At 34.3% G+C, this 21906-nt stretch overlaps 1 protein-coding gene across 1 annotated transcript in view; it reads left to right on the top strand.

Annotated features, from left to right (window-relative positions):
• CSMD1 (CUB and Sushi multiple domains 1) overlaps positions 1 to 21906 on the top strand; it is an 805423-nt gene that overhangs the window by 687672 nt on the left and 95845 nt on the right. The window contains exons 39-43 of the mRNA XM_009999261.1: positions 1706 to 1775; positions 3877 to 3993; positions 7484 to 7693; positions 15557 to 15745; positions 20225 to 20402. Of these exons, the coding sequence (XP_009997563.1) occupies positions 1706 to 1775; positions 3877 to 3993; positions 7484 to 7693; positions 15557 to 15745; positions 20225 to 20402 (764 nt within the window). The remainder of the gene's footprint in view (positions 1 to 1705; positions 1776 to 3876; positions 3994 to 7483; positions 7694 to 15556; positions 15746 to 20224; positions 20403 to 21906) is intronic.

Below are 21906 nucleotides of genomic sequence, written 5' to 3'. Positions count from 1 at the left end.
TGAGAAGAGGCTTGAAGCCAAAGGAATAATTTCATTTTATTTTTCAAAAGATCTTTTCTAGGCCATTTTACTTCTTTTCCTGACTGTGGTAGTTAAATTATGGCTTCCCCTTGACTTACATCAGAGACAAGCAATCACTGAAGACTAGGAAGAGAGAGTAAAAAAAAAAAAGGCAATATTGCATTAAGTAAATTATTCAAAACTTCATCTATTTTTCAAGTAACTAAGATGACACAAAAAGTGCATGCACATTTTTCCTTTAAAATAAAAAGGATTATTTAAAAAAAAAGTATTTTATTGAATTGTTATCAATTTGTAGTATTTTTATAAGAAAAAGACTAATTTCATTTTTCATAATTTTCATGAAAAGTTATATTTTTTACCTCCAAGGAATTTTTTTTAAACACTTCTGTTTGGCATTCAGAAGCTGATTGTCTAAATATACTTAACTAAATGACTAATTCAAATTGTTTTATTCTATACAAGTCCATACAGTTGCTTATGATCTGGATCCAAGGTAGTGTGTATAGTTGTGGGGTTTTTTTGTAAACGTACCAAAACTGTAGCACTTATTCTATCTTTTTCTTAGTTTTATGACAATTTACCTGCTATGGACAAATAATATTAAAATAAGTCTTCATATTTTACAGATAAAATATGCTACCTTACTAAATATTAGACTTTTAATGCACTTGAGAAGAATAAAGACTTGCCCAAGTTTATATATCCAAATGATTAAAACAAGAACTAAACTTTGCTCTTCGTCCCATGTCTCAGTGTTTATAACAGACTCTTTCACTTCTGCCAGTTGGTTCAGCATTCACCTTCCAAAGGCAGAATGCATAATCTTGAATTCCTCAGAGGACAGAATTCACCAAAGAAACCCCTTTTGTTTGCACTACTGTTAAGATTTCGGCTTTAACTTGTTCAGCTTGCACTTCCCAATGCAAGAAAAAACTGGAAACCTTTGCAGTTGGTTGACCCTGAAGTATGAAGGAACAGGCTTTTCAGGTTACAGCCATGTCATTTCTCATTTCCAGCTATCACATTATGCTGCTTGGTTCTTATGATGTTTCTTAAAAATAGGCAGAGAAATTAAACATGACAGATAAATAAAGAGGCACTAGTACTTTTATACCTGTCTGCCAAGATGTTGCACGTATGCAGTGGGTCACACTGTGTGGCTGTGTGAGAATTCAAGGCCTGTTGGTAATTGTGGATGACTGTCTTGGCATGGTCCACATCAATACCATCTGTAGCAAGCTGATGTGGAACAAATTCCTCTCTATATCTGTACTACACATTCAGAGCAATGGTTGATCCATCCCGGATTGCAGCCTGAAAATTAGCTACTATGCTTAAACTATCGATGAGAGCCCTGGAATTGAAGTAGGAAGTCAACAAATTTGACCATGTGAATGCATGTAGTCAGTTGCTTCTGTCTCATAACCAGCTTTATATTTAGTAAAAAATGTTGAAAAGGTTCTCAAATTATCAGAGGAAGAGTGGTTTAGAACATTTATCCAGTAGGAAACATGAAATGTGAAATCTTTGAAAACAGTTTAATTTAGAAGAGCAGTTATAATGCAGTTGGTTGGTATAAGAAAAGACAGACAAGATGATTCAGGAGGTCCTCTGTAGTTCTGCCTTCTTAGAAAGTCCCATATGAGTATCTGTAATCTAATATTTTACCCTTTCCAAACAGGGCCGTTCTCATATTTCTTGTATGCCAGGAACAGTTCGACGCTGGAACTATCCATCTCCTCTCTGCATTGGTATGAATATTAGTTTTCAGTGTGTTCCGAACATCAGTCAGAAGAAGCTCCTGGCTTTGTCCTGCTTATTATTCCTTCACTTAATTCTGTTTCATTCAAAATTTTTTGAGTTTCCATTTGTGTCTATGAAATACAGAAAAACTACAATATTTTTTTTTTTCTTTATGTGTAGTATATATGCTATTTAAAAAGGTTTGTGGGTATGGGCAAACTTATCTTGAATACTCTGCTTTAAATCAGTATGAAACTCCTCACAAGACAGAGAAAATTAATACATTCCTTTTGTGGTGTGGTCAACTTGGACAAGCTTCTCAAGAACAAGACAGGTCATGCAGACAGCCTAGGAAACTGTAGGTGGTCTGTCTGTCTGTTTATCAAAGAAGCAGGTCGTGTGTCTGCAGTGGAGAGCAGCAATGAAGCCAAGCCTCCAGGAGTGGTGGGATAAAAAAGATTTTTAGGGATCCAGAAAAGGCTGGCAGTTTTTATCTGAGAAATCTATTAGATGATGCTGAGTTAAAGAACAAAAAACAAAAACAATTTCCTTTGTAAGCACACAAAGACCTTACCCAACATATCTGAGTTTTTCTGTGTAGATAATAATCTTGTTCTACTGTATTGTTTCATGATTAAAGGAAGTTTAAGAAAGTCAAGATTCTGGTGCATTTTGGCAGGCTTTTTTCAAGAAAAAGCTGGAATGGTGGGGAAAGAAGCACAGCTCTTTTGTAATGTTCTGTCATTTCAGCTTTGAAACACATTCTTCAGTGAATGTTTTTAACTTCAATATTCAGACAGTGAAAGATATTCCTTTTAGCTTCAAATCTTTGTTATAACTAGTCTAAATCTGCCCTCTTTTAGTTTAAAACCATTACCCCTTGTCCTGTTGCTACAGGCCCTGCTAAAAAGATGGTTCGTATCTTTCTTATAGGACTCCTTTAAGTGCTGCAAGGCTGCAATAGAGTGTTCTTGAAGCTTTCTCTTCTCTAAGCTGAACAACCCCAACTCTCTCAACCTTTCCTCACAGGGAGATGCTCCAGCCCTCTGATCATTTTTGTGGCCCTTCTCTGGACCCATTCTAACAGGTCCATGTCTTTACTGTGCTGAGGACTCCAGAACTGGACACAGTGCTCCAAGTGGTGTTTCATGAGAGCAGAACAGGGGGGCAGAATCACCTCCCTTGACCTGCTGGCCATACTTTTGATGCAGACTAGAATACACTGAGTTTTCTAGGCTGCAAGCACACAACACCAGTATTTCATATTGTAGAGAGGCAGAAGTATTTGAGAAATTTGAGACAGAATTCTCAGGTTTTTAGTGGAGTTTTTTGTATTTTGATTCAATTTCTTGTGTGGTCTGACCAGTAATTTGTTTTGTTTTGTTTTGTTTTTCAGTACAGTTGCCACAATGCACAATATCACAGTATCACAATTCAGTTACCAGATCATGCATCACTTTCACACTTGACATGAACACTCAGAGGTTTTAAAGTAATGATTCCACAAATAATAAATGCAGCTTAGCTTTATGTCATCCTAGACAGTTCAAGTGGCTTTTCATTGTTCAAAAATGTGAATATGCTAAAGGAATCATACAGATAGTGAGCAAATAATATTTCTGCTATGCAGCTGGTCTGTTCTTTTTCTGAATAAAAGAAAGAACTGTAGTGGGGTTTGTTATTTTTTTTAATTCAAGGGTGGTTTTAGCTGTAGTAACTAGTAGTTCTACAGTTGCATAATAGATCAGTGCCATAATTCCGTTTACTTCCTGATTTGTTCCTCTAAATATGATGCCTATCTTAACATGGCACCAGATGTTTTTAGCCACAATTGGCAAGCTGACACAAGAGGTTACCCAGTGTGTATGAGCAACTACACATTTGCAGTAAAATAACAGGGAACCTGTTGCATGAAGTAAACATTTTACTTTAACTTGATTTGTTTTCAATTTGTTTTCTCCTTCATAAGGTATCTTTGACTGTAATAAATTCTACTGCTTGGGGATCATGGGAATAAAATAAAAATTCCATTTTTTAATTCCTTATATGCCAAATATTAATTAATAATATTCTTAAAAGATACAGTGACTTTCTTTTTATTTTTAATAGCTAAATGTGGTGGAACACTGACAAACATGGGTGGTGTGATCCTGAGCCCAGGTTTTCCTGGAAATTACCCTAGTAACTTAGATTGTACGTGGAAAATTTTATTGCCTATGGGATACGGTAAGTAAACTTAGATTTGAAGAGCAATTATTTGTGATAATCAGAGTTCATATCTTGAAGAACATTCTGATTTCCTGTATTAAGTAGATTTTATCCAGTTAATGTATTGTGAACCCCTTGCATCATTATATGCTTTTGAATTGAAAATGGTTGGCATTTTAAAAATTTATCTTTGCCAAAGCAACTTGATTTTTGTAAGACACAGCCTGTCTTGGAAACTAAATTCAGAGTAAATGAAATCTTCATGGAGATATATCAGATGAAATAGATAATGAGACTTCTAAATTAATTACTGGTCTGGTTAATATTCTTTCATTGTCCTCTAGCTGACTTTTTAACAGTATTTCTTATGTTCTATGAAAATGGGCAAAATCTCACTTCTAGCACTATGAATTTGTTTTAAAACATTCTAAAACTATATACAAAATGCCAGGTAACAGTTGCAAACTTAGAAACTGTCTAGGTCTGATTTAATCTATTGTCATATGGATAATATCTTCACAAATAAATAATAATTAGATAGAGAAGGTGATAATGGATGATAAGGGATCTGTAAGTGCATGTATAAAACACAATCTTCTGTCATTATTGGAAGTAAAACAGGGACAAGGGTTTTTTTGCTATGAAACATTATGTTCCATACTATGAATTCAGTGCTAGTGCTCAAGTAAGAAAAGTAATTTCAAAAGCTTATTATTACATTCTCTATTACCATCTCTGGAAATTAATTTCATTTCTGTCCTTTCCATTGTGTTCAAAAGGGAGGTTTGTAGTAAGGTGTGCTACTTACATAGGGTTTATCATACTAAGCTAATTTATAGAACTATTGTGCTATATTTATGCTATGATGGATAGCCTTAGGATCCTTAGATATCCTTCTACCCTTAGGTGGATCATAGAAAGGACATCCTTGGCTAATTTTGGCATTCTAAAGCTACATTTACAGAAAATACAAATGACAAGCAACTGGGGTGATGTCATCCTAATTAGGCTACTACAACACAGCCTCCTAAAAAGAGTTCTTCATATTTTTCACACTTGCTCTTTTTCTTTAAGCTTTTCCATGTAGACAATGTTTCATGGATTAATTATGCAAGAACACCTTCTATTTTTATCACTCTCAGTTCTTAGAAAGTCTCCGGTAGTGTAAATCCTATAATTAGAAAATATTATGCATTTGTTTGGCAAGGGATTTGATAGGTACAGGGTGTTCATACCATTGATTTGCCAAATAATACTAGAGGCAAAAAGACATACCAAAAATACTAGACGCAAACATTTTTTTGCCATCAAATTACTACAGGGATCTTTTTCCCAAAGTCTCTGTCAGCTAATCCACAGATAATGTCTTTATACCAGGTTTAAACATTGTGATTGATATGATGTTTCACAGAGAACTTCCACTGCAAAATTTTGGATACTATTTTAGATACAAGTATAAACTTGTCTACCTAAGTGCTGTTTGTGTATGTTCATTCCGTTGAATCAAAATAAGTACATGAAGTCACTGAATCACAGAAAACATTGCCAAAATTGAATAATACTGCAGGAATTTTTTTTAAGGATTTTAATGTGGTACTGATTAACTTAGAGTTCAGCACTGTACACTCATGAACATGTAATAATTGATTTAAATTCCACTGAAATAATTAACCTCACAGTGACTTCATGTCTTGGTAAATATTCCTTTAATCCCATCCATTTATTCAAGCTTCGTAATTGATTGAAGCCCATTATATTATTGACTCAGTGCAAGCACACAGGTGTGTTTAAACGAAGTCCAACAATAAATTGTGGGAGCTAAATGTGTCCCAAAGTATAGTGCTCTCTTCATTACATGAAAAGATATTGATTGTGTAAAAGAAGACACTACTAAAATGCACACATTTTAAACTGATGGAAAGTATGTCATTTCAAGTGAGTTGCAGTGATTTTGCCATGATTTCAGGTAGCTGTTAATTGATTGAAATTTGTAAAAAAATATTAGCTCAGCTTGGAATTATTATTTCGAGTCTATTCAAGTGTGAGAGGAAATCCTGTTGAGACTAGAGCAGGAAATTGTATAATTATAGTTTGACCAGATAATTATTTATTTTCAGTAGCTATCAGTTTTATTCTGTATACTTTTATGTAAGAAATTATTTAGGGTACAAAACTTTTTCTCTTCATGAATCAAATTGACTATTGTAAATTGAATAAATTTACAGTTAGAGCTTGAGTGACACATACAGTATGTCCTCTAATTAAAATTAACATCTTTGAAAAACCTTTAGAAAAAAATATGTTTATGTTTGGGTTTAAAATGTGGCTAGTTTAGGCAGTTTAAATTTTTTAACATTACTGACAGGTCTACTTTTTACTTTAAAAATACAAAACTTAGTGCTTAGTTCTTCTCCTGTAGAAAAAAAAAAATAAAAATCCAAATATTTCAAATTATTAGACACCAAACCACAGAGACAAAGAAAGGAGCTATAGAGCAAGACTGAGTGAATGACTTAGCCTGGTGATAAATCTATAAGATACCCTCCTGGAATGAAGAATATATCTCTGCTGCTATTTAAGTATGTCAGGCAGAGTGTTAAGAAATTGAATATTTTAAATTGCTTTGTTGGCTCATTCAGTCATTCTGTTTTCTTTTATTCCAACTAGTTCTTCATAGTCTACCAGAGCAAGGTTAGGCCCTAGCAGTGCAGTTGCAAGTTACTTGGTAATACTTGACTGTTGAACCAGGGGTTCATTCCCCCATCCATCTTTAGATATTGCAAATGCACATAAATTTTAGAAGTCCAAATTCCAAGTTCTCAGTCCACATGAAGTAGTGTTAGAATGTAAAACCAGTTCTTCCCATGAGATTATGCTGATAGTTTTGACTGTTCAGCATTTTGGGACTCACCTCTCTCCCTTTAATTTTGTGAGAAAGACCTGGTTCAATCTGGCTTCTCAAGAGGGTTTGTGACAAATGATGCTGAGTAAGTACCTGTTACCATTCTGGAGTTTAGTGCTGCATACAGAGTATAATGGCTCTAGAGGCACAGTGACCCAAGCTGGAGAGGAGGCATAGGTGACTTGGGTCAAGAAAAGCAATGTAAAGTAGAAATTGGAGCCAGGTAATCTTACTGACTATGAGAGGTCACTCTGGTACTGACATTCCTGGATGCTGAGCTGGTCTTGAGCCTCCATGAGAGGTCTGGCCCAGCTACAGTAATGCTCTATCAGCAGAATTCAGACCATGCTGTGACACAGCAGGATTTGTGTCATGCCTCTGCATGGAGTGCTTCTGTTGGCTGGTTTAGGAGACTGACAAATATCTGGTTGTTGACTTTGTGACTTCATTTCATTGGTCCATTCTGTGTGGCTATGATGCTTATTGGGAACTAAAAATTTCTAAGCTCCAGCTCTTTCAATTGAGGCTATTTCCTCAATTTAAGCATACTACTTTGAATGGTTATTAAAACAGTTTTCAATTTTTCTTTCCTTCTAAATGCTGCAGGTGCACACGTTCAGTTTCTGAATTTCTCAACTGAAGCAAACCATGATTTCCTTGAAATTCAGAATGGACCTTACCACACCAGCTCTATGATTGGCCAGTTTAGTGGAACAGACCTGCCATCACCCTTGCTAAGTACTACCCATGAAACACTTGTCCATTTTTACAGTGATCACTCAGAAAACAGGCAAGGATTTAAGCTGACATACCAAGGTAAGTAGGAAGTAGCACAATGAACTCTGGTTAAAAAGGAAAAATACAAATTTTGTAATTTTTGTTGTAATTTTAAAAAAATATGTTAGGCATATCCTATAAGGCATTTTAAAATATGTGGATTGTTTATTCCATAGGTTGAGCTTTTTTACAACTGAAATTGTTTTGAATTGGGATCTTTATTTTATTGACATAACAACCTGAAACCGAGTTGATGTCAGTTGCCCAAGGTCATATAGCTGATACCCCTTTCTATCCCATTAAAGTGTACTGTTACTGGACAGTTTTGAAACTATTGTCCAATTTCAGTCAAGTTTCACAGTTCCTAGAAATGTTTGAAAAGCAATATTACTAAGAGTCTTGAAATAGAGTCCTTATTCAGTGGAAAGATGCAGTGTTACTCCATCAATATCAATTCAGTTTAGCTTGCTGACTACCCACTTGAAATATTCCTTGTCACAATGAATTTTAATACACATTGTATCTTGCCTAGCTGCTATTCATGGGATAGAGATATAGGAGGGAGATAAAATATGAGAGGTTAGCATGGAAGTCATATTCAAAACCTTGTGAGCAAAAGAAAACATAGCATATATATAAAGATAAGAATTTATTTGTATTCCAATTAATGTTTACACAGTTATCAAAATCAATTAATATAGAACAAAATCATAAGCAATGCAGTTGAAATTGTTATGGAAAAAAGGTCCGCCTATCTACCCCATTTATTTTATTTTTATGCTCCCAGTGCTCTTATGAAGCCTAATGGTGACAGCTTCTGTCTTTTTCATGTAGAACTGGAGAGGTAGTCAGCATCCCAAGCTCTTTGCTAGAAAACATATGATGCTCATGCTAGGAATTTCTTGGTCTTCAGTCTTCATTTCCACTTAGACTATTTTTTACATGTTTTTCTTACCACAGTCATCATAGAATAGTTTGAGTTATAAGGGACCTTAAAAATTGTCTTCTTTCTTAGCAGTTCCCAGCCAAACTGAACGTTGCTTTCCCCAGCTTCAATTGCTATAATGGACTATTGATTATTAAGCAGTAACTGCCAGGGCTTGCCAGACCTTTAGCATACATGGTATTTGCAGAGCGTATTACCTAAAAAACTTGGCTTCTAACAGTTGTTTAAGTCTACTAAAACCAGGCCAAGGTAAGCCCAAATGTATCTCAGATTTCTGAGAACTGGCACTGACAGGTGCATAAATGGCATAAAGCCTATGTCATTTTACTCTGACAGAAGATTTATTAATTTTGTTTCAAGGTCTTGTAGATGCTGCAAATAAAGTAAGGTAGTCCAGAAAAGCTTAATCAATACAGCATCTGCTTATAAGAACATAATGCCCAAATGTAAGGAAACAGAAACTGTATTGGTACTATGGAGATATATAGTCATGTACATATTAAAAAAAACACAAAAAAACCCCCAACAAACAAACAAACCAAAAACAAGAAACAAACAAACAAAAAACACCAAGAAAAACAGGCTTTCTTTGTTCAGCTGCTGACGAAGCAATCTACTGAATTCATCCATCCTCCTGACAAGGAAACCTAACAGTTACTGTACCAAACAAACTATTTTGAAGTGTATAATTAATAATTTACATGAATCCCAAGAAGCATATTTCAAAAGTATTTAATATCTCAGGGCGTCTACAGTAGGCATCGCAAGGAAAAGGGAACAGTTACTTGTCAGGACTAAATAAAAGGTTGTATGTAACACTGGAAGATTAGGTTTTATTAGTATGTTCTAATATACTAAAATTGGTAGGAAAAATAATATTCTTCATTGAAAATTAAGATTTCTAGAGATCTTAGCATTTGATGAAGGATAAGGCTTTTTGATAACCCCTCATGTCAGGGGAACTGAAGAATATGGATAATATTTAGTGAATTATAGAATTAATAATGCTGTTTCTCAATTTTTCCACTGATTTTCTGAAGATAAAAAAACACTGGCAAGATTGGAGCTTAATATAGCCTGGGATTGTACTCTGAGCATCTGAGCACATTATTTTGGGGAGGAATAAAAGTGCATGCACACTGAGAACAGTAAAAGATTTGCTCCCGTGCTTGCAAGAACCTAGTGCAAATTCTCACAGCGTGGGATTTGAATATCTAAACTTAATGACTTAGGTGCTGTGTATTTCTGAATGCAGTAGAAAGCTTTGTCTCCTTAAGAGAACTCTAGCAAGAAGATCCTCCTCGAAGATATGCTGAGGCACATGGAGGACAGGCAGGTGATTCAGAACAGCCAGCATGGCTTTACTAGGGGCAAATACTGCCTGATCAACCTAGTGGCTTTCTACAATGAAGTGACTGCATCAGCTGACAAGGGGAAGACCTAAAGATGTCATCTAACTGGACTTCTCCAAGGCCTTTGACACAGCCCCCCACAACGTGCTTCTCTCTAAGTTGGAGAGATACAGGTTTGATGTTTAGTGGATAAGGAATTGGCTGGATGGTCACATCCAGATAGTAGTGGTCAATGGCTTGATGTCCAGATGGAAAACAGAGACAAGTGGTGTCCCTCAGGGGTCTGTACTGGGACCGGTGTTGTTTAATATCTTCATTAATGATATTAACGATAGCATTGAGAGCACCCTCCACAGGTTTGCCAATGACACCAAGCTGGGTGGTGCAGTTGATATGCCAGAGGGGTGGGATGCCATGCAGAGGATCATGGACAAGCTGGAGAAGCGGGCCCAGGTGAACTTCATGAGGTTCAACAAGGCCAAGTGCAGGGTCCTGCAGCTAGGCTGGGGCAACCAGAGATATGAAGAGAGGCTGGGGTAAGACATGCTAGAGAGCAGCCCTGTGGAGAAAGATCTGGGAGTACCAGTGGATGAAAAGCTGAACATGTGCCACCAATATGCAATTGCAGGCCAGAAGGCCAACTGTATCCTGTGCTGCATCAAAAGCTGATTGAGAGAGGTGATTCTGCCCCTCTACTCTGCCCTGGTGAGACCTCACCTGGAGTACTGCATCCAGCTCTGGTGCCCCCAGCACAAAAAAAGACGTGGACCTGTTGAAGTGTATCTAGAGGAGGGCCACAAAAATGATCAGAAGGCTGGAGCACTTCTCCTATGAAGACAGGCTGAGGGAATTGGAGCTGTTCAGCCTGAAGAAGAGAAGACTCCAGGGAAACCTTACAGCAACCTTCCAATACCTGAAAGGCTCCTAGAAGAAGGCTGGAGAAGACCTATTTACAAGGGCATATAACAATAGGACAAGGGGCAATGGTTTCAACCTAGAGAAAGGTAGATTTGTGTTGGACATTACATACCTCATTCCTGGAACTTTTTGAAGTCAAGTTGGATGGGGCTCTGAGCAACCAGATCCAGTGAAATAGGTCCCTGCCCTTGGCACCATGTTGGAACTAGATGATCTGTAAAGGTCCATCATAACCAAACCCATGCTAGTCTATTTTAGTCTAGTCTAGTTTGAGAAGTGGATGTTGTTCTTGAGTCTCTATACACAGCACAATACTGGAGGAATGTATAGTAATACTAAATGAAAGTTTTACACAGCTTTAATTGTGAGCTTTCCTAACATTTGAGCATTTGCATGCTCAACTTTCTGCTCATACTATTTTTATGTGAATTATTTCTATGTTGAAGTCTTACAGATATATGTGGCACTTGCTAAGGCAATAAGTCACCCTAGTGTTAACATAAGGAAAATACATTTGAATCTTAAAAACAAGATGGCAAGGGATCAATTATATTTCCTTTGTGATTTACAGTCTTTTCTTGGCAGTAGAAAATATATTGCACAGATGATCTCCATTCGAGATAATTTAAAAATTTTAGTATTTGACTGCTGCCAACATTAGAATAAAATCTTTTTCTCAGGTTTCTTTTACATTGGGCTGCACTTCAGGCTCTCAGTAGATGTTTTTCTGCTGTGAAATGGCATATCATTTTTTAAAGCTCAATACCAAGAAAATCTTTAGACATGACACTCATAAAAATCTTTCTTTTGTGAGGTGTGACATCAGGATTTGTGGGTTATATTTTATAGGGATGACTGAATAATGAATTGCTCTGATAAATCAGGTATAGTTGTGGCATAGATCAAAATAACAGAGAAGAATATAATTCATATATATATTAAAACTATAAAAATTGCCTCAGTATCCTATAAATCATATCATAGTTAGATGGATCACCTAACTTATAGTTACTCCAATAATTTAAGTGTTATCTATAGGACTTATACCAGAAGTCACATGCAGTATCCTCACATTTTAGATATTTTAATTTTAATTTTATTTCAAAAACAAACAAACAAAACCTGTCTGCTGGCTCATGTGCAAATGGTTTCTCCCCTGCCACTCTGACCTTCAAATTTGTGGTAACCTGCTTTAGGCAGAGGTTCTCTTCTTACTAAAAAAAATAACTAGAATTTTTAAAGCTAGGCTTTATTTTTTCTGTTAACAATACAAAGGACTTCAGGGGATTTTGTGCAACTTAGAGGAACAGACCGGTGTTGATGTTCTTTCAGGATTTCCTCTTCTCACCTGAGCTGTTCCTGCATTTTCTTCTCATGTTGACATGATTGGTGACATATTTTTTTTTTCTGAAATTAATTTTAAGATTATAAAAAAAACACAACCAAAACCTGGAGACCATACTAAGTGTGTTTGAAATGTAACCTATGAATCCTGTATTATAACAAATGAATCAATAAGAAAAAATATTTTTTCATGCATATTCATTTCTTCAAAAGGTTGTACAATCAAAGTTTAAAAGTCTCAATACTTGTCATTGTTTCAAAACACACCATTGTAGCTACTGGGCAATGTCATGCTGCACCTTATCAAATAAATCTATGAGATCCTCTACCCTCCAGAATAGAATTTGCTAAGTATCTTTTTATATAATCTATTAGTCTTAATAAGAGCACTCATATTAAGAGTGCTCTTAAATAATCTTTCTAGCACTCTATTTTGTATAAAGATGTTAATAATAATATTATCTGTAATACTACTATAGAAATACTGATAGCAGGAATAATAATAACATTTAAAATTAATAAGCCGTTATGAGATGTAGCAGAAAGTTTTAATGAACCATAATTAAGGTTGAATAAAGCTTCTTGTATTTCCTTTTCAGTAGCAATTAATTCTGATTGTTATTTTTTTTCCTTTTTTTGACCTTTTTTTTAAATTTGGGAAAAGGGGCATCTGATTTATTAGAGGATTTAGAAATATTTCTGGTACCTCCACCTCTCTTCTAGCTTTAATCTTACAAAAACTGTATTCTGGATTAACTTAATGAATTAGGGAAAAGAGTAGACTTTCTACAAATAAAACTTCTATTTATTTTGTAGCATAACTGTAATCATCAATGACTAAAAAACTTAATGCAGTAGGTGTACTTTAGTGAAGCAATGAAGTAAAACCCACTCTCAGTAGGCATTTAAGCACACCTAAACTATATGTTTAGCTTGTACTTGCTGAATTGGCTTGTTTGAATAATCCAATTGATAAGAAGTGTATACTTCTAGGATGAGCACATCCCTATTGTAATGATTGGATTTGAAAAAAATAACAAAATACTTTGTTCAGTAATATGTTCTTTGTCTCTCTTACTGTACTTTTAGAGTTTGGACTTAATGCCACATGTCAATACTGTCACCGTTGTAGCCAATAGCCAGGTAACAGATACTGTGACTCCCCCACTAGCCTCCTAAGGGAAAATTAAGAGGGGAATAAGGGAGAGAGACTTCAAGGTTGGAAAAAAATAGAATAGGTTTAATTAAATAATAGTAATAATAATGATGGTGCATTGCATACAAATATGCACAAATGTGCAAATATGGAACCCACGATCATTGGTTAATAATCACTTCCCAACCAGAAAAGTTCTAAACTGGACTCAGCAGCAGATGACAATGCTCGAGTCCAGGGTCCCAGTGACAAATGCCTTGGAGCAACCAAGCTATTGCTACTCAGGAAGGCAAGAGAAGACAACCTGTCTTTATGAACAGTGTTCTCTGTCAGGAACACAAGATACAGGAATACCAGCTGCAGAGAGACATGACAAGCAAATCCCACCCCAGCTAACACACCAGCCAGAGAAACTAGGAGAGGGCTTTCTTAGGAGCCATTTTATACCAGTCCCCATGGGCAGGAGCACTGTGATTGGTTCATTTGTGTCACCTGATCCACCATATTCTCCCCACTTATTTGAATTTTTAATTCTTTGACAGAAGTATTTAATAATTTATAAATAATTTATTAAAGGAATGTTAAGAGAACACAGAGCATTCTTCTTCTCAATAATTATTTATTGAATGGTAGTTACTTGCTATCTTATCTATGTAAAGTTTTTTGTGAATGATTCTGCAGAATGTGTTTGTAAAGCTGTTTTTTTGTTCCTCTGGACTATTAAATGGAAATATGTCTTCAATGTGGAAACAAGTAGTTTTAAGTTATCTATGTATCTTAGTAAATGTTATTTATGAAAGCTTCCTCTGAATTTTAGACACACTATTTTGTTTGAACTACATATGTTTAATAATATTGTGTGTTTTTTGAAAAAATGAACTTCAGCATTAAATACAACGAGTCATTAATGCAATTTTTTTGTGTTGACATATATTTAGACAGAACTTTTTCCTGGGTAGTCTTTTTTTACTTTTCTGGATATTTCTGATGCTTGGTGATGTTATAGTCTTTCAGTAACTCTTTTCTGTTTTTTGTCAGGTGTTTTTTTTGTTTGTGGGGGTTTTTTTGTTTGTTTGTGTTGGTTTTTTTTCATAGCTTGTTATGTATTTAAAAAATACAATGGATTCTGAAAATCTCATATTTCATAAATATTGAATGAATATACTTGTTATACAGAACTAGAATACTTACTGTAGTGTTAAAATGTGAAAACACATTTAAACGATTGGTGTGATTAGTTGTATGCTGATCTATTGTTGAAGTCATCCTACAATTTAATTGATGCAGTTAATGAACAAACTGAAATATTGCCATTCAAATAAATATAAGCCACCATAGTAATATATGTGCTTATCCTCAGTTTGAAGTGTTTGATTTGCTACATAGTGCTCATACTGCTGAAAAATATTTTTTTCTCTGCTGCTGCTGCTGCAGCCATTCCTAGTAGATGATGCACTGAACAGTATATGAATGTCAGCAGAAAAAAAACAAACTTGTTTCAGGTTCTCATGCCACTGTTAATTGTATACTTCTGTATTAATTATTCAAAGGAAGCATTTTCAAAGTTTGGAAATGGCATTGTGAACATAGTCATGCAATACTTGTTTATACTAAATACAGCTTAAATTCAGGCATCATTAACAAATTTATGTTCCTAAATGATTTTGCTTTTTCTTACTTTGAATGATTGCATTCTTTCTTGTATATCAGGATAGGAAAAAGGTTTTTAAAGAATTCTGTGATAATTTTCAGTCTTGTGAATCTTAGTGGAATCATGACCAAGTGTTAAATTGGGAAATTAAATTATTACTATTACTAAGTGAAACTTTTGTATTCAATGTTAGAATTACAGAAATGCTTTGGTTGGAAAAGGCCTTTAAGATCATGAAGTCCAACTGTTAACCTAACAGACTGCCAAGTCCGCCGCTAAACCACGTCCCCAGGCACCACATCTACACGTCTTTTAAATACCTCCAGTGATGATGCCTCCTCCACTTCCCTGTGCAGCCTGTTACGGTGCCTGATAACATTTTCAGTGAAGACATTTATTTGTTAATCACTCTATTTCTGGAGTTTGGCACTCCAGGGTTTACCTGTTATGGAATGCATTACAGAATTTACATTAACATTTACTTACTTTATTGAGAGCTGCCTAAACAATAAAAAGTGCTCCTGTTCTTTTCCAGCTTACGAGTTACAGAACTGCCCTGACCCTCCTCCTTTTCTGAATGGTTATATAGTCAACTCAGATTACAGTGTGGGTCAGTCAGTATCATTTGAATGCTATCCTGGATATGTTTTGAGGGGTCAGCCTGTTCTCACATGCCAACATGGAATCAACAGGAATTGGAATTATCATTTCCCCAGATGCGAAGGTAACATTCTGATACTAAGAACTCACAATACTTTCTGATTTTTGTGTGCTTGTTTGTGAGTTAATGTAATGCAACTTTTGCTGAAGAACTGCACCTTTTTCCTAATCTGTAAGGTAAGCAGCAGAAGTCAGAAGTTTGTCCTTTTATAAATCATAAATATTTTATTAATCATGTACCTCAGCAGTAATTTATTGTTCCTAATATCTGTCAGTTGATTATGTGAACTCATGATACTGCCAGAAATTACCTTAAGCTCCAAGTGATTATTTTCTTTCTTCTTTTTCCTAATTTGGGGGTGAGATGGGCAGTGTACAATGTCACATAACATTTTTTCAATTGTAAAGCTTTTCCTTGGATTTGATCTAAAGACATTTCTGACATTCCTTTAAATGTTTAGAGGCTTTGACAAAGTCTCATACGTGATATTATGGCAAAACTAGGTAGTAAATGTGTAGAATTACATTCCCTGATGTCATAGATAACCAACCAAGAAGATGTGAAATAGATTGAAACAAATAATTTTCGTCATAACAAGAGTTTAATGGTTCTACAGGTTTTCAGTACAGAACCAATGTTGACATTAATTTATTTGACACTAATCTTGAAAGGTGAGACGCAAGATGCCCAATAGGTTTTAGATTAGTCAAACCAGAAAAGAGTGTGAGGAATTCAAGAAAGATCTAACTGAGCTACAGGTATAAGCCATGAAAAAAATGTGAAAGAAGGGTCAGTCATTCTGCTGCAGGACAGACTGCTAGAGGCCGGAAATAAGTTTTTTCTACTTTGGATTCTTCTGTGTTTTCTTAGCATGGAGAGTTGAAAATTGTCAGAAGCAAAAACTACACTAGATGGACTAAAGGTTTACTTCAGCATTGCAGCTCCTTGCTTCTTAAATGAGGATTTTAATATTGTGAATAATGATTTCAAATTATTTTCTTATTATTTCTGAAACAAGTATTCTCCTTAACAGCTTAACTATATTACTGTGCAACATGAGCATCTGTTTTGTAAATCTGTTTTGGAAGGGACACTTTTATTATGTCTGTATGTTGTCATTTAAATCTAATGTTACAAGAATCCATAAAATTTAAGTTCTAGTTCCATAATAATTAATGCAAATTATAATAAATTGCTCAGAAATCTAGTAAAGTAAATATATGGAGGAGGTTGAAAGTATTGCATATTTCTTTGTATGCAAAGTGGTTACAAGGGAGAAATAAAGTTTAAAATTAGTTTTCTGGATTAAGGTTGTAACAGATAAAAATCTTTTGTATTTGAGACTTGTTGAAGCACAAAAACACTTACAAACCTCCAGTTCTTTATAATTTAAAATTATTATTTTATTTGTTTAATAATTCCTATAACATTATTACAATCGTTATTAACTAGTTTAATTTAAACTTAATTTTATTATATTATTGCACAGATGCTAGAGAAGTCTGACAAACTCCAGGAGAAAGACATAAACATGCCATACTGGTCAAAGGAAAAAGATAAAGAATATTTGGCATTGGAATGAGAAAGTCCATGCACCCTGACTTCAGCAGTTCAGTTAGGAATTAGTACATATTTGAACAACTGAGAGTGTTGAGTTTCACTTTATTTTCAAATTAAATCACAGAGTTTTATTGTCAGGCTCTTATGATGTTTTGCTTTTATGACAGTATAGAAGTGAATACTAAAATGATTATTCCAGTATTGAGTGGCATTAGAAATTTTCTAGTTTACAAGAGAATGTGTAAATTCTGTACAATCAAGGAGTACTGTTAGATGGCTGTGAAGGTGTGGCTGCTCTTCCCATGTCTTCCATTTTTTCTCGTTTTTCAATCTCTGCCTCAGAACAGCTTGAAGACAGTTTAGACATTTGGCAAAAAAATATATTTCAATGTAATTAAGAAGGAATGCATGCAAATAACTTAAAACCTATTTTTTACTATCTCTTTTAGGAAGAAGAGTATGTAAAGAAAAGAAATAACCACAATCAATTTATATAATTCCTAAATAATTATATTATCTTAGCAAACTATAATTTCAGTTGTGTAATGAGACATCTTTTGAGCCTTTTGCATCTCCAGTGGTCCACACTACAATAAGCAATATAGGCACCTTTTACAAAACCATTCCCCCCAAAGGAAAAATAGTAGAGAGGCATGAGAAAACTCTTTGTGAGCAAAGGATAAATGCTTTACTTAGAGATGTACAGTGTGATAATGCATCACACATGGATCTTTGTCAAAGTGGTTGCTTATAACTAATGATTTATTTTTTCTTTTTTCAATGGGTTTTATTTTTCTGACTCTTTTACCACTAACATATTTAGACTAAAGATGTGAACCATCATCTCCCATATCCCTTAATTAAGAGACTTTAATATTCCTTTTAAATTGCATGCCTAATCTTTCTCTGAAAGAGAGCCACCTATCTCTCTCTGTACTATTATAGCTAACTTCTGTACTTACTTTAAAAAATTAATTCAGCCTGAAATATGGGCTTAAGTACTGCAGTTATCTGCTCTTTTTTCCCAAGGATGCTGTCTTTAAATTTTACCCTCTTGAATTTTACATTTAAATGTTTTACAAGTCCCATTCTAGGTACATAAGACTTTACATTGAATATGATCCTAGCTCCATGTGACTGTTTAATTAAATTATAGCACTTTACAAAATGTTTGTACATGTATTACATGTATTAATAAGTAATTATTTTTGAGTTCTAGAAAAACTCAAAGATAAGGAAGGACTATTTAAAGAAGATATTTATATTGAAGGAAAACTGGGTTATGGAGTCAAGTTTGTCAGTATTTTGAAATAAAATACAATTATAAAACTGCACTTTTAAACCAATATGAAATATTTTTCCTCAAGTTAAACATCAAGTTTTACAATATCCTTTAAACAGTGATACAAAATTATAAAGGATTATGAACATATGCTCCTTATACAATACAATGCTAGGGTGAAAAAAACAGTTAAGAATTACAAGCAGAGTATCAAGTAAGCATAGGGACTGTCTTCTTTGGAAATAAATATGCCACTTCCAGAAAATGTGTGAAAATAAGCTGAAGAGCATATGGAAGATATGGAATAATTACATGTTAAAATAAAATAACTTTTGTGCAGTCTTTATGTAACAGATATGAATATGTCTTACTCTACTAAATTATGATATTAGTGTATTTAGTCCTTCTAAACCTTGCTGCCTGATGATATAGGTTTTTAAAACTCATTACGATATATTTGCTGGTGAACTACAATATGCCTTATTATATTTCATAAGAATAATAATAAAAAAAAAATAAAGGACATAAAAGGATAAGAGAATATGTGTGTTTTCTCTTTATTAACGTTGACCTACACTCTGCACTAAGCTCTGCACTCCTAGAATAAAGACAGTTAAGAAAACAGATCCATATTCTCTCTACATCCCTTTAAGGTTACTAATTACAATTAATTTTAAATCCCACTGATTTCTGAGATACAATTTGAAGAGCTTATTGGTGGGAAAACACATTGTTTTGCTTATGTTCTTAGAAATCTTACATTTCTAGACAAGTTATAATCCTTTCTCTTTGAAAATTGTTTTGTGTTGGTTCATTGAATGTTGTCCTAGTGTTAGTATTAGAGTCTCTTCTAGCTAGATTTAGTCCTTTTTTAGTTCTATTTTTTATTATTAAACTTCTGGCTTTTGGGGTAATCCTACTGATGTATTAACAAGATACACATGGATCATTTAACTTTAAATGTTGGTCTTTTATAGCATGTATTTTTAAAATCCTTTTTGTAATAGTAAATCAGAAATGAGAAGTATAACTTTTATAAATTAAACTGAGAGGATGGATAAGTCAAAGGATCAAAGAAGTAATTCCTCTGTTCTGTTACTGTCATGTCTGTAATTCAGAATATACATTTGTTGTGGTTCTTTTGCATGTGAATCCTACCTTCCAAGCTACCCACAGCCTTCTACATTACACAGCTCCACAGAGCTGAGGGTTTAATGAGTGCATCTCCATTGTGTGTGCAGTTGTGTGCATTTATAATTTCAGACTCAAAAGTAGGTTTCTTAGTGTTTAACTGATCACATTAGTCATGAGAGCACTCAGTCTCTCTGGTAGCAAACTATTTGCTTTGTTAAAAATTCATTCCTGTATGTTAAAGCTTGATCTAGCATTGCTGAAAGAATTACTATGACATAGAATTTTTATTTTTTTTTTTGCAATAAGAAAAACAAGTGGCTTTAAGGTCTCTGCTGGAATTTGGCAATGGGTCTGAATGACATCAGGATAAATTCTTTCTTAAATATATCAATACTTTGTGCCTCTGAGAAGCAGCAATCAAGAAAAGCTGCTGTCTCTAAGATCTAGATTGTGCTGACCTGGGACACTTAGAATTTGGGAGCATTTTGATATTCCATTTGTAACATGAAGAAGTATTTTTCTCCTATTAATTTTTAATTTTTTATATTTTTTTTTTTTCTTTTCAGCTCCTTGTGGCTATAATGTAACTGCTCAGAATGGTACAGTTTATTCCCCAGGATTTCCAGATGAATACCCAAATTCCAAGGACTGTACTTGGTTAATTATTGTACCTCCAGGCCATGGGATTTATATCAACTTTACCTTACTCCAGACTGAGCCTGTGAATGACTACATTGCAGTTTGGTATGCAATTTTCAAAACAAAAATGTTTTTTCCAGATTTATCAGATCTCACCGTTCCAAGCTACAGATTTTGTTTAGTATTGCTCTTTAGCTTGTCATATGTGCTGATGAACAGCATAAAACAAAGTCTACAATTGTATGATAAAATAATATTATGTATCACTGCCTGCATTCTTTAAGAATATTGTTCCAAAAGTAGTTTGACCTTACAAGACCTCACACAGAAAATCGAGAAGTCAAAGAAGATTTGACTGATAACCGAGTTTTACTTTCGAAGTAATGTAACAATCTGCTTTATGTTGAATTATGTGTTCCATGAACATATAATTTAGTTGTTGCAAAACTTTTTGACATCTTTATGCATTAACTAATTTTAGCATTATTTAAGATGTTCTCCGATTTTCTTAATATCTTAATGTGGATGATTTCAGCCTTTGTACCTCTGTCTTTAAGCTCCATGCTATATGTTTGTTCCACTTCTCTGAACTTGAATTTCTTACTCCTCAAACCCATCTCAACTTTCTGTCCTCAGCTGGAAGAAGAGGTCTCAGGGCTGTTTAAATTCTTGCAGAAGAATTTACTGCACGGGAGAGCAGGCACAGATGATGCTAACGTTGTTACATACCTTCTCTTCTATAGCTAACCCTGGTCCTTATCCCACATAAATGTGCAAAGTGACATATCTCTCAAATATGCTACAGATAGTTCAGTAAAAGGACAGTTTGCAGAGAATATAGGATGTAACTTACTTCTCAGTCCACTATTCTTGTACCTAAATACTAAAATCCACTTAACACAGAGAAAATCCAGTCAATTCACAAATATGCATAACTGTTTATGAACTGCCATATGGCTACCTCTGGTATTTGCATTACCTATAAATACAAGTCATAGGTTGTCATATCTGGCATGTTAAATAAATAAAAAACCAATGAACTTTCACTGGTAAAGATCTAACTGTGTCAACTATTTCCTTTTTTACCTAAGCAATTAAGTCATAAAATTATGTCAGCGTTTTGAACTTGTTTAGCTGAAGTATATGCTGAATTCCTGAATTGTTATATTCTTTCAATGAGGGTTTTAAAACAACTGTTCTGCAGCTTATTTCTCTCAGTTTCTAACTGCCCATGAGTTCCAGGAATTCATTCTTCAGAGTTATTTTCTTCGGTATCGGTGATGGATAGATCCTGAATTTGCTGGGAGGAATCTGTTTTGTGTAATTATGTCATTTATTTGTATGCCGTTCATTTCTGTATGAAAAGTCAAATCTTAAAATCAAAGCTTTTTTGCTTTTTTTTAAAAAATATTATTCTTTTTCCCTCTCCCTAAGGAAATCATCACACTTCATTTCCAAGGATACAAGGAAAAAAATACATTTTATGCCAATCACTAAAACTTCATTTTTTGTTTATTGTCACTAATACCAGAGTAGAAATAAGAAGCCTCATTAATCCTGAAAAATTATACAAGAGAAATATAATTAATTTAAATTGCATTTAAATTAC

The sequence above is a fragment of the Chaetura pelagica genome, unplaced genomic scaffold, assembly GCF_000747805.2.
Source record: "Chaetura pelagica isolate M959 unplaced genomic scaffold, ChaPel_1.0 scaffold90, whole genome shotgun sequence".
Classification (NCBI taxonomy): domain Eukaryota; kingdom Metazoa; phylum Chordata; class Aves; order Apodiformes; family Apodidae; genus Chaetura; species Chaetura pelagica.
The sequence above is the reverse complement of the archived record's forward strand: the minus strand, read 5'-3'. Positions and strand labels throughout refer to the sequence as shown.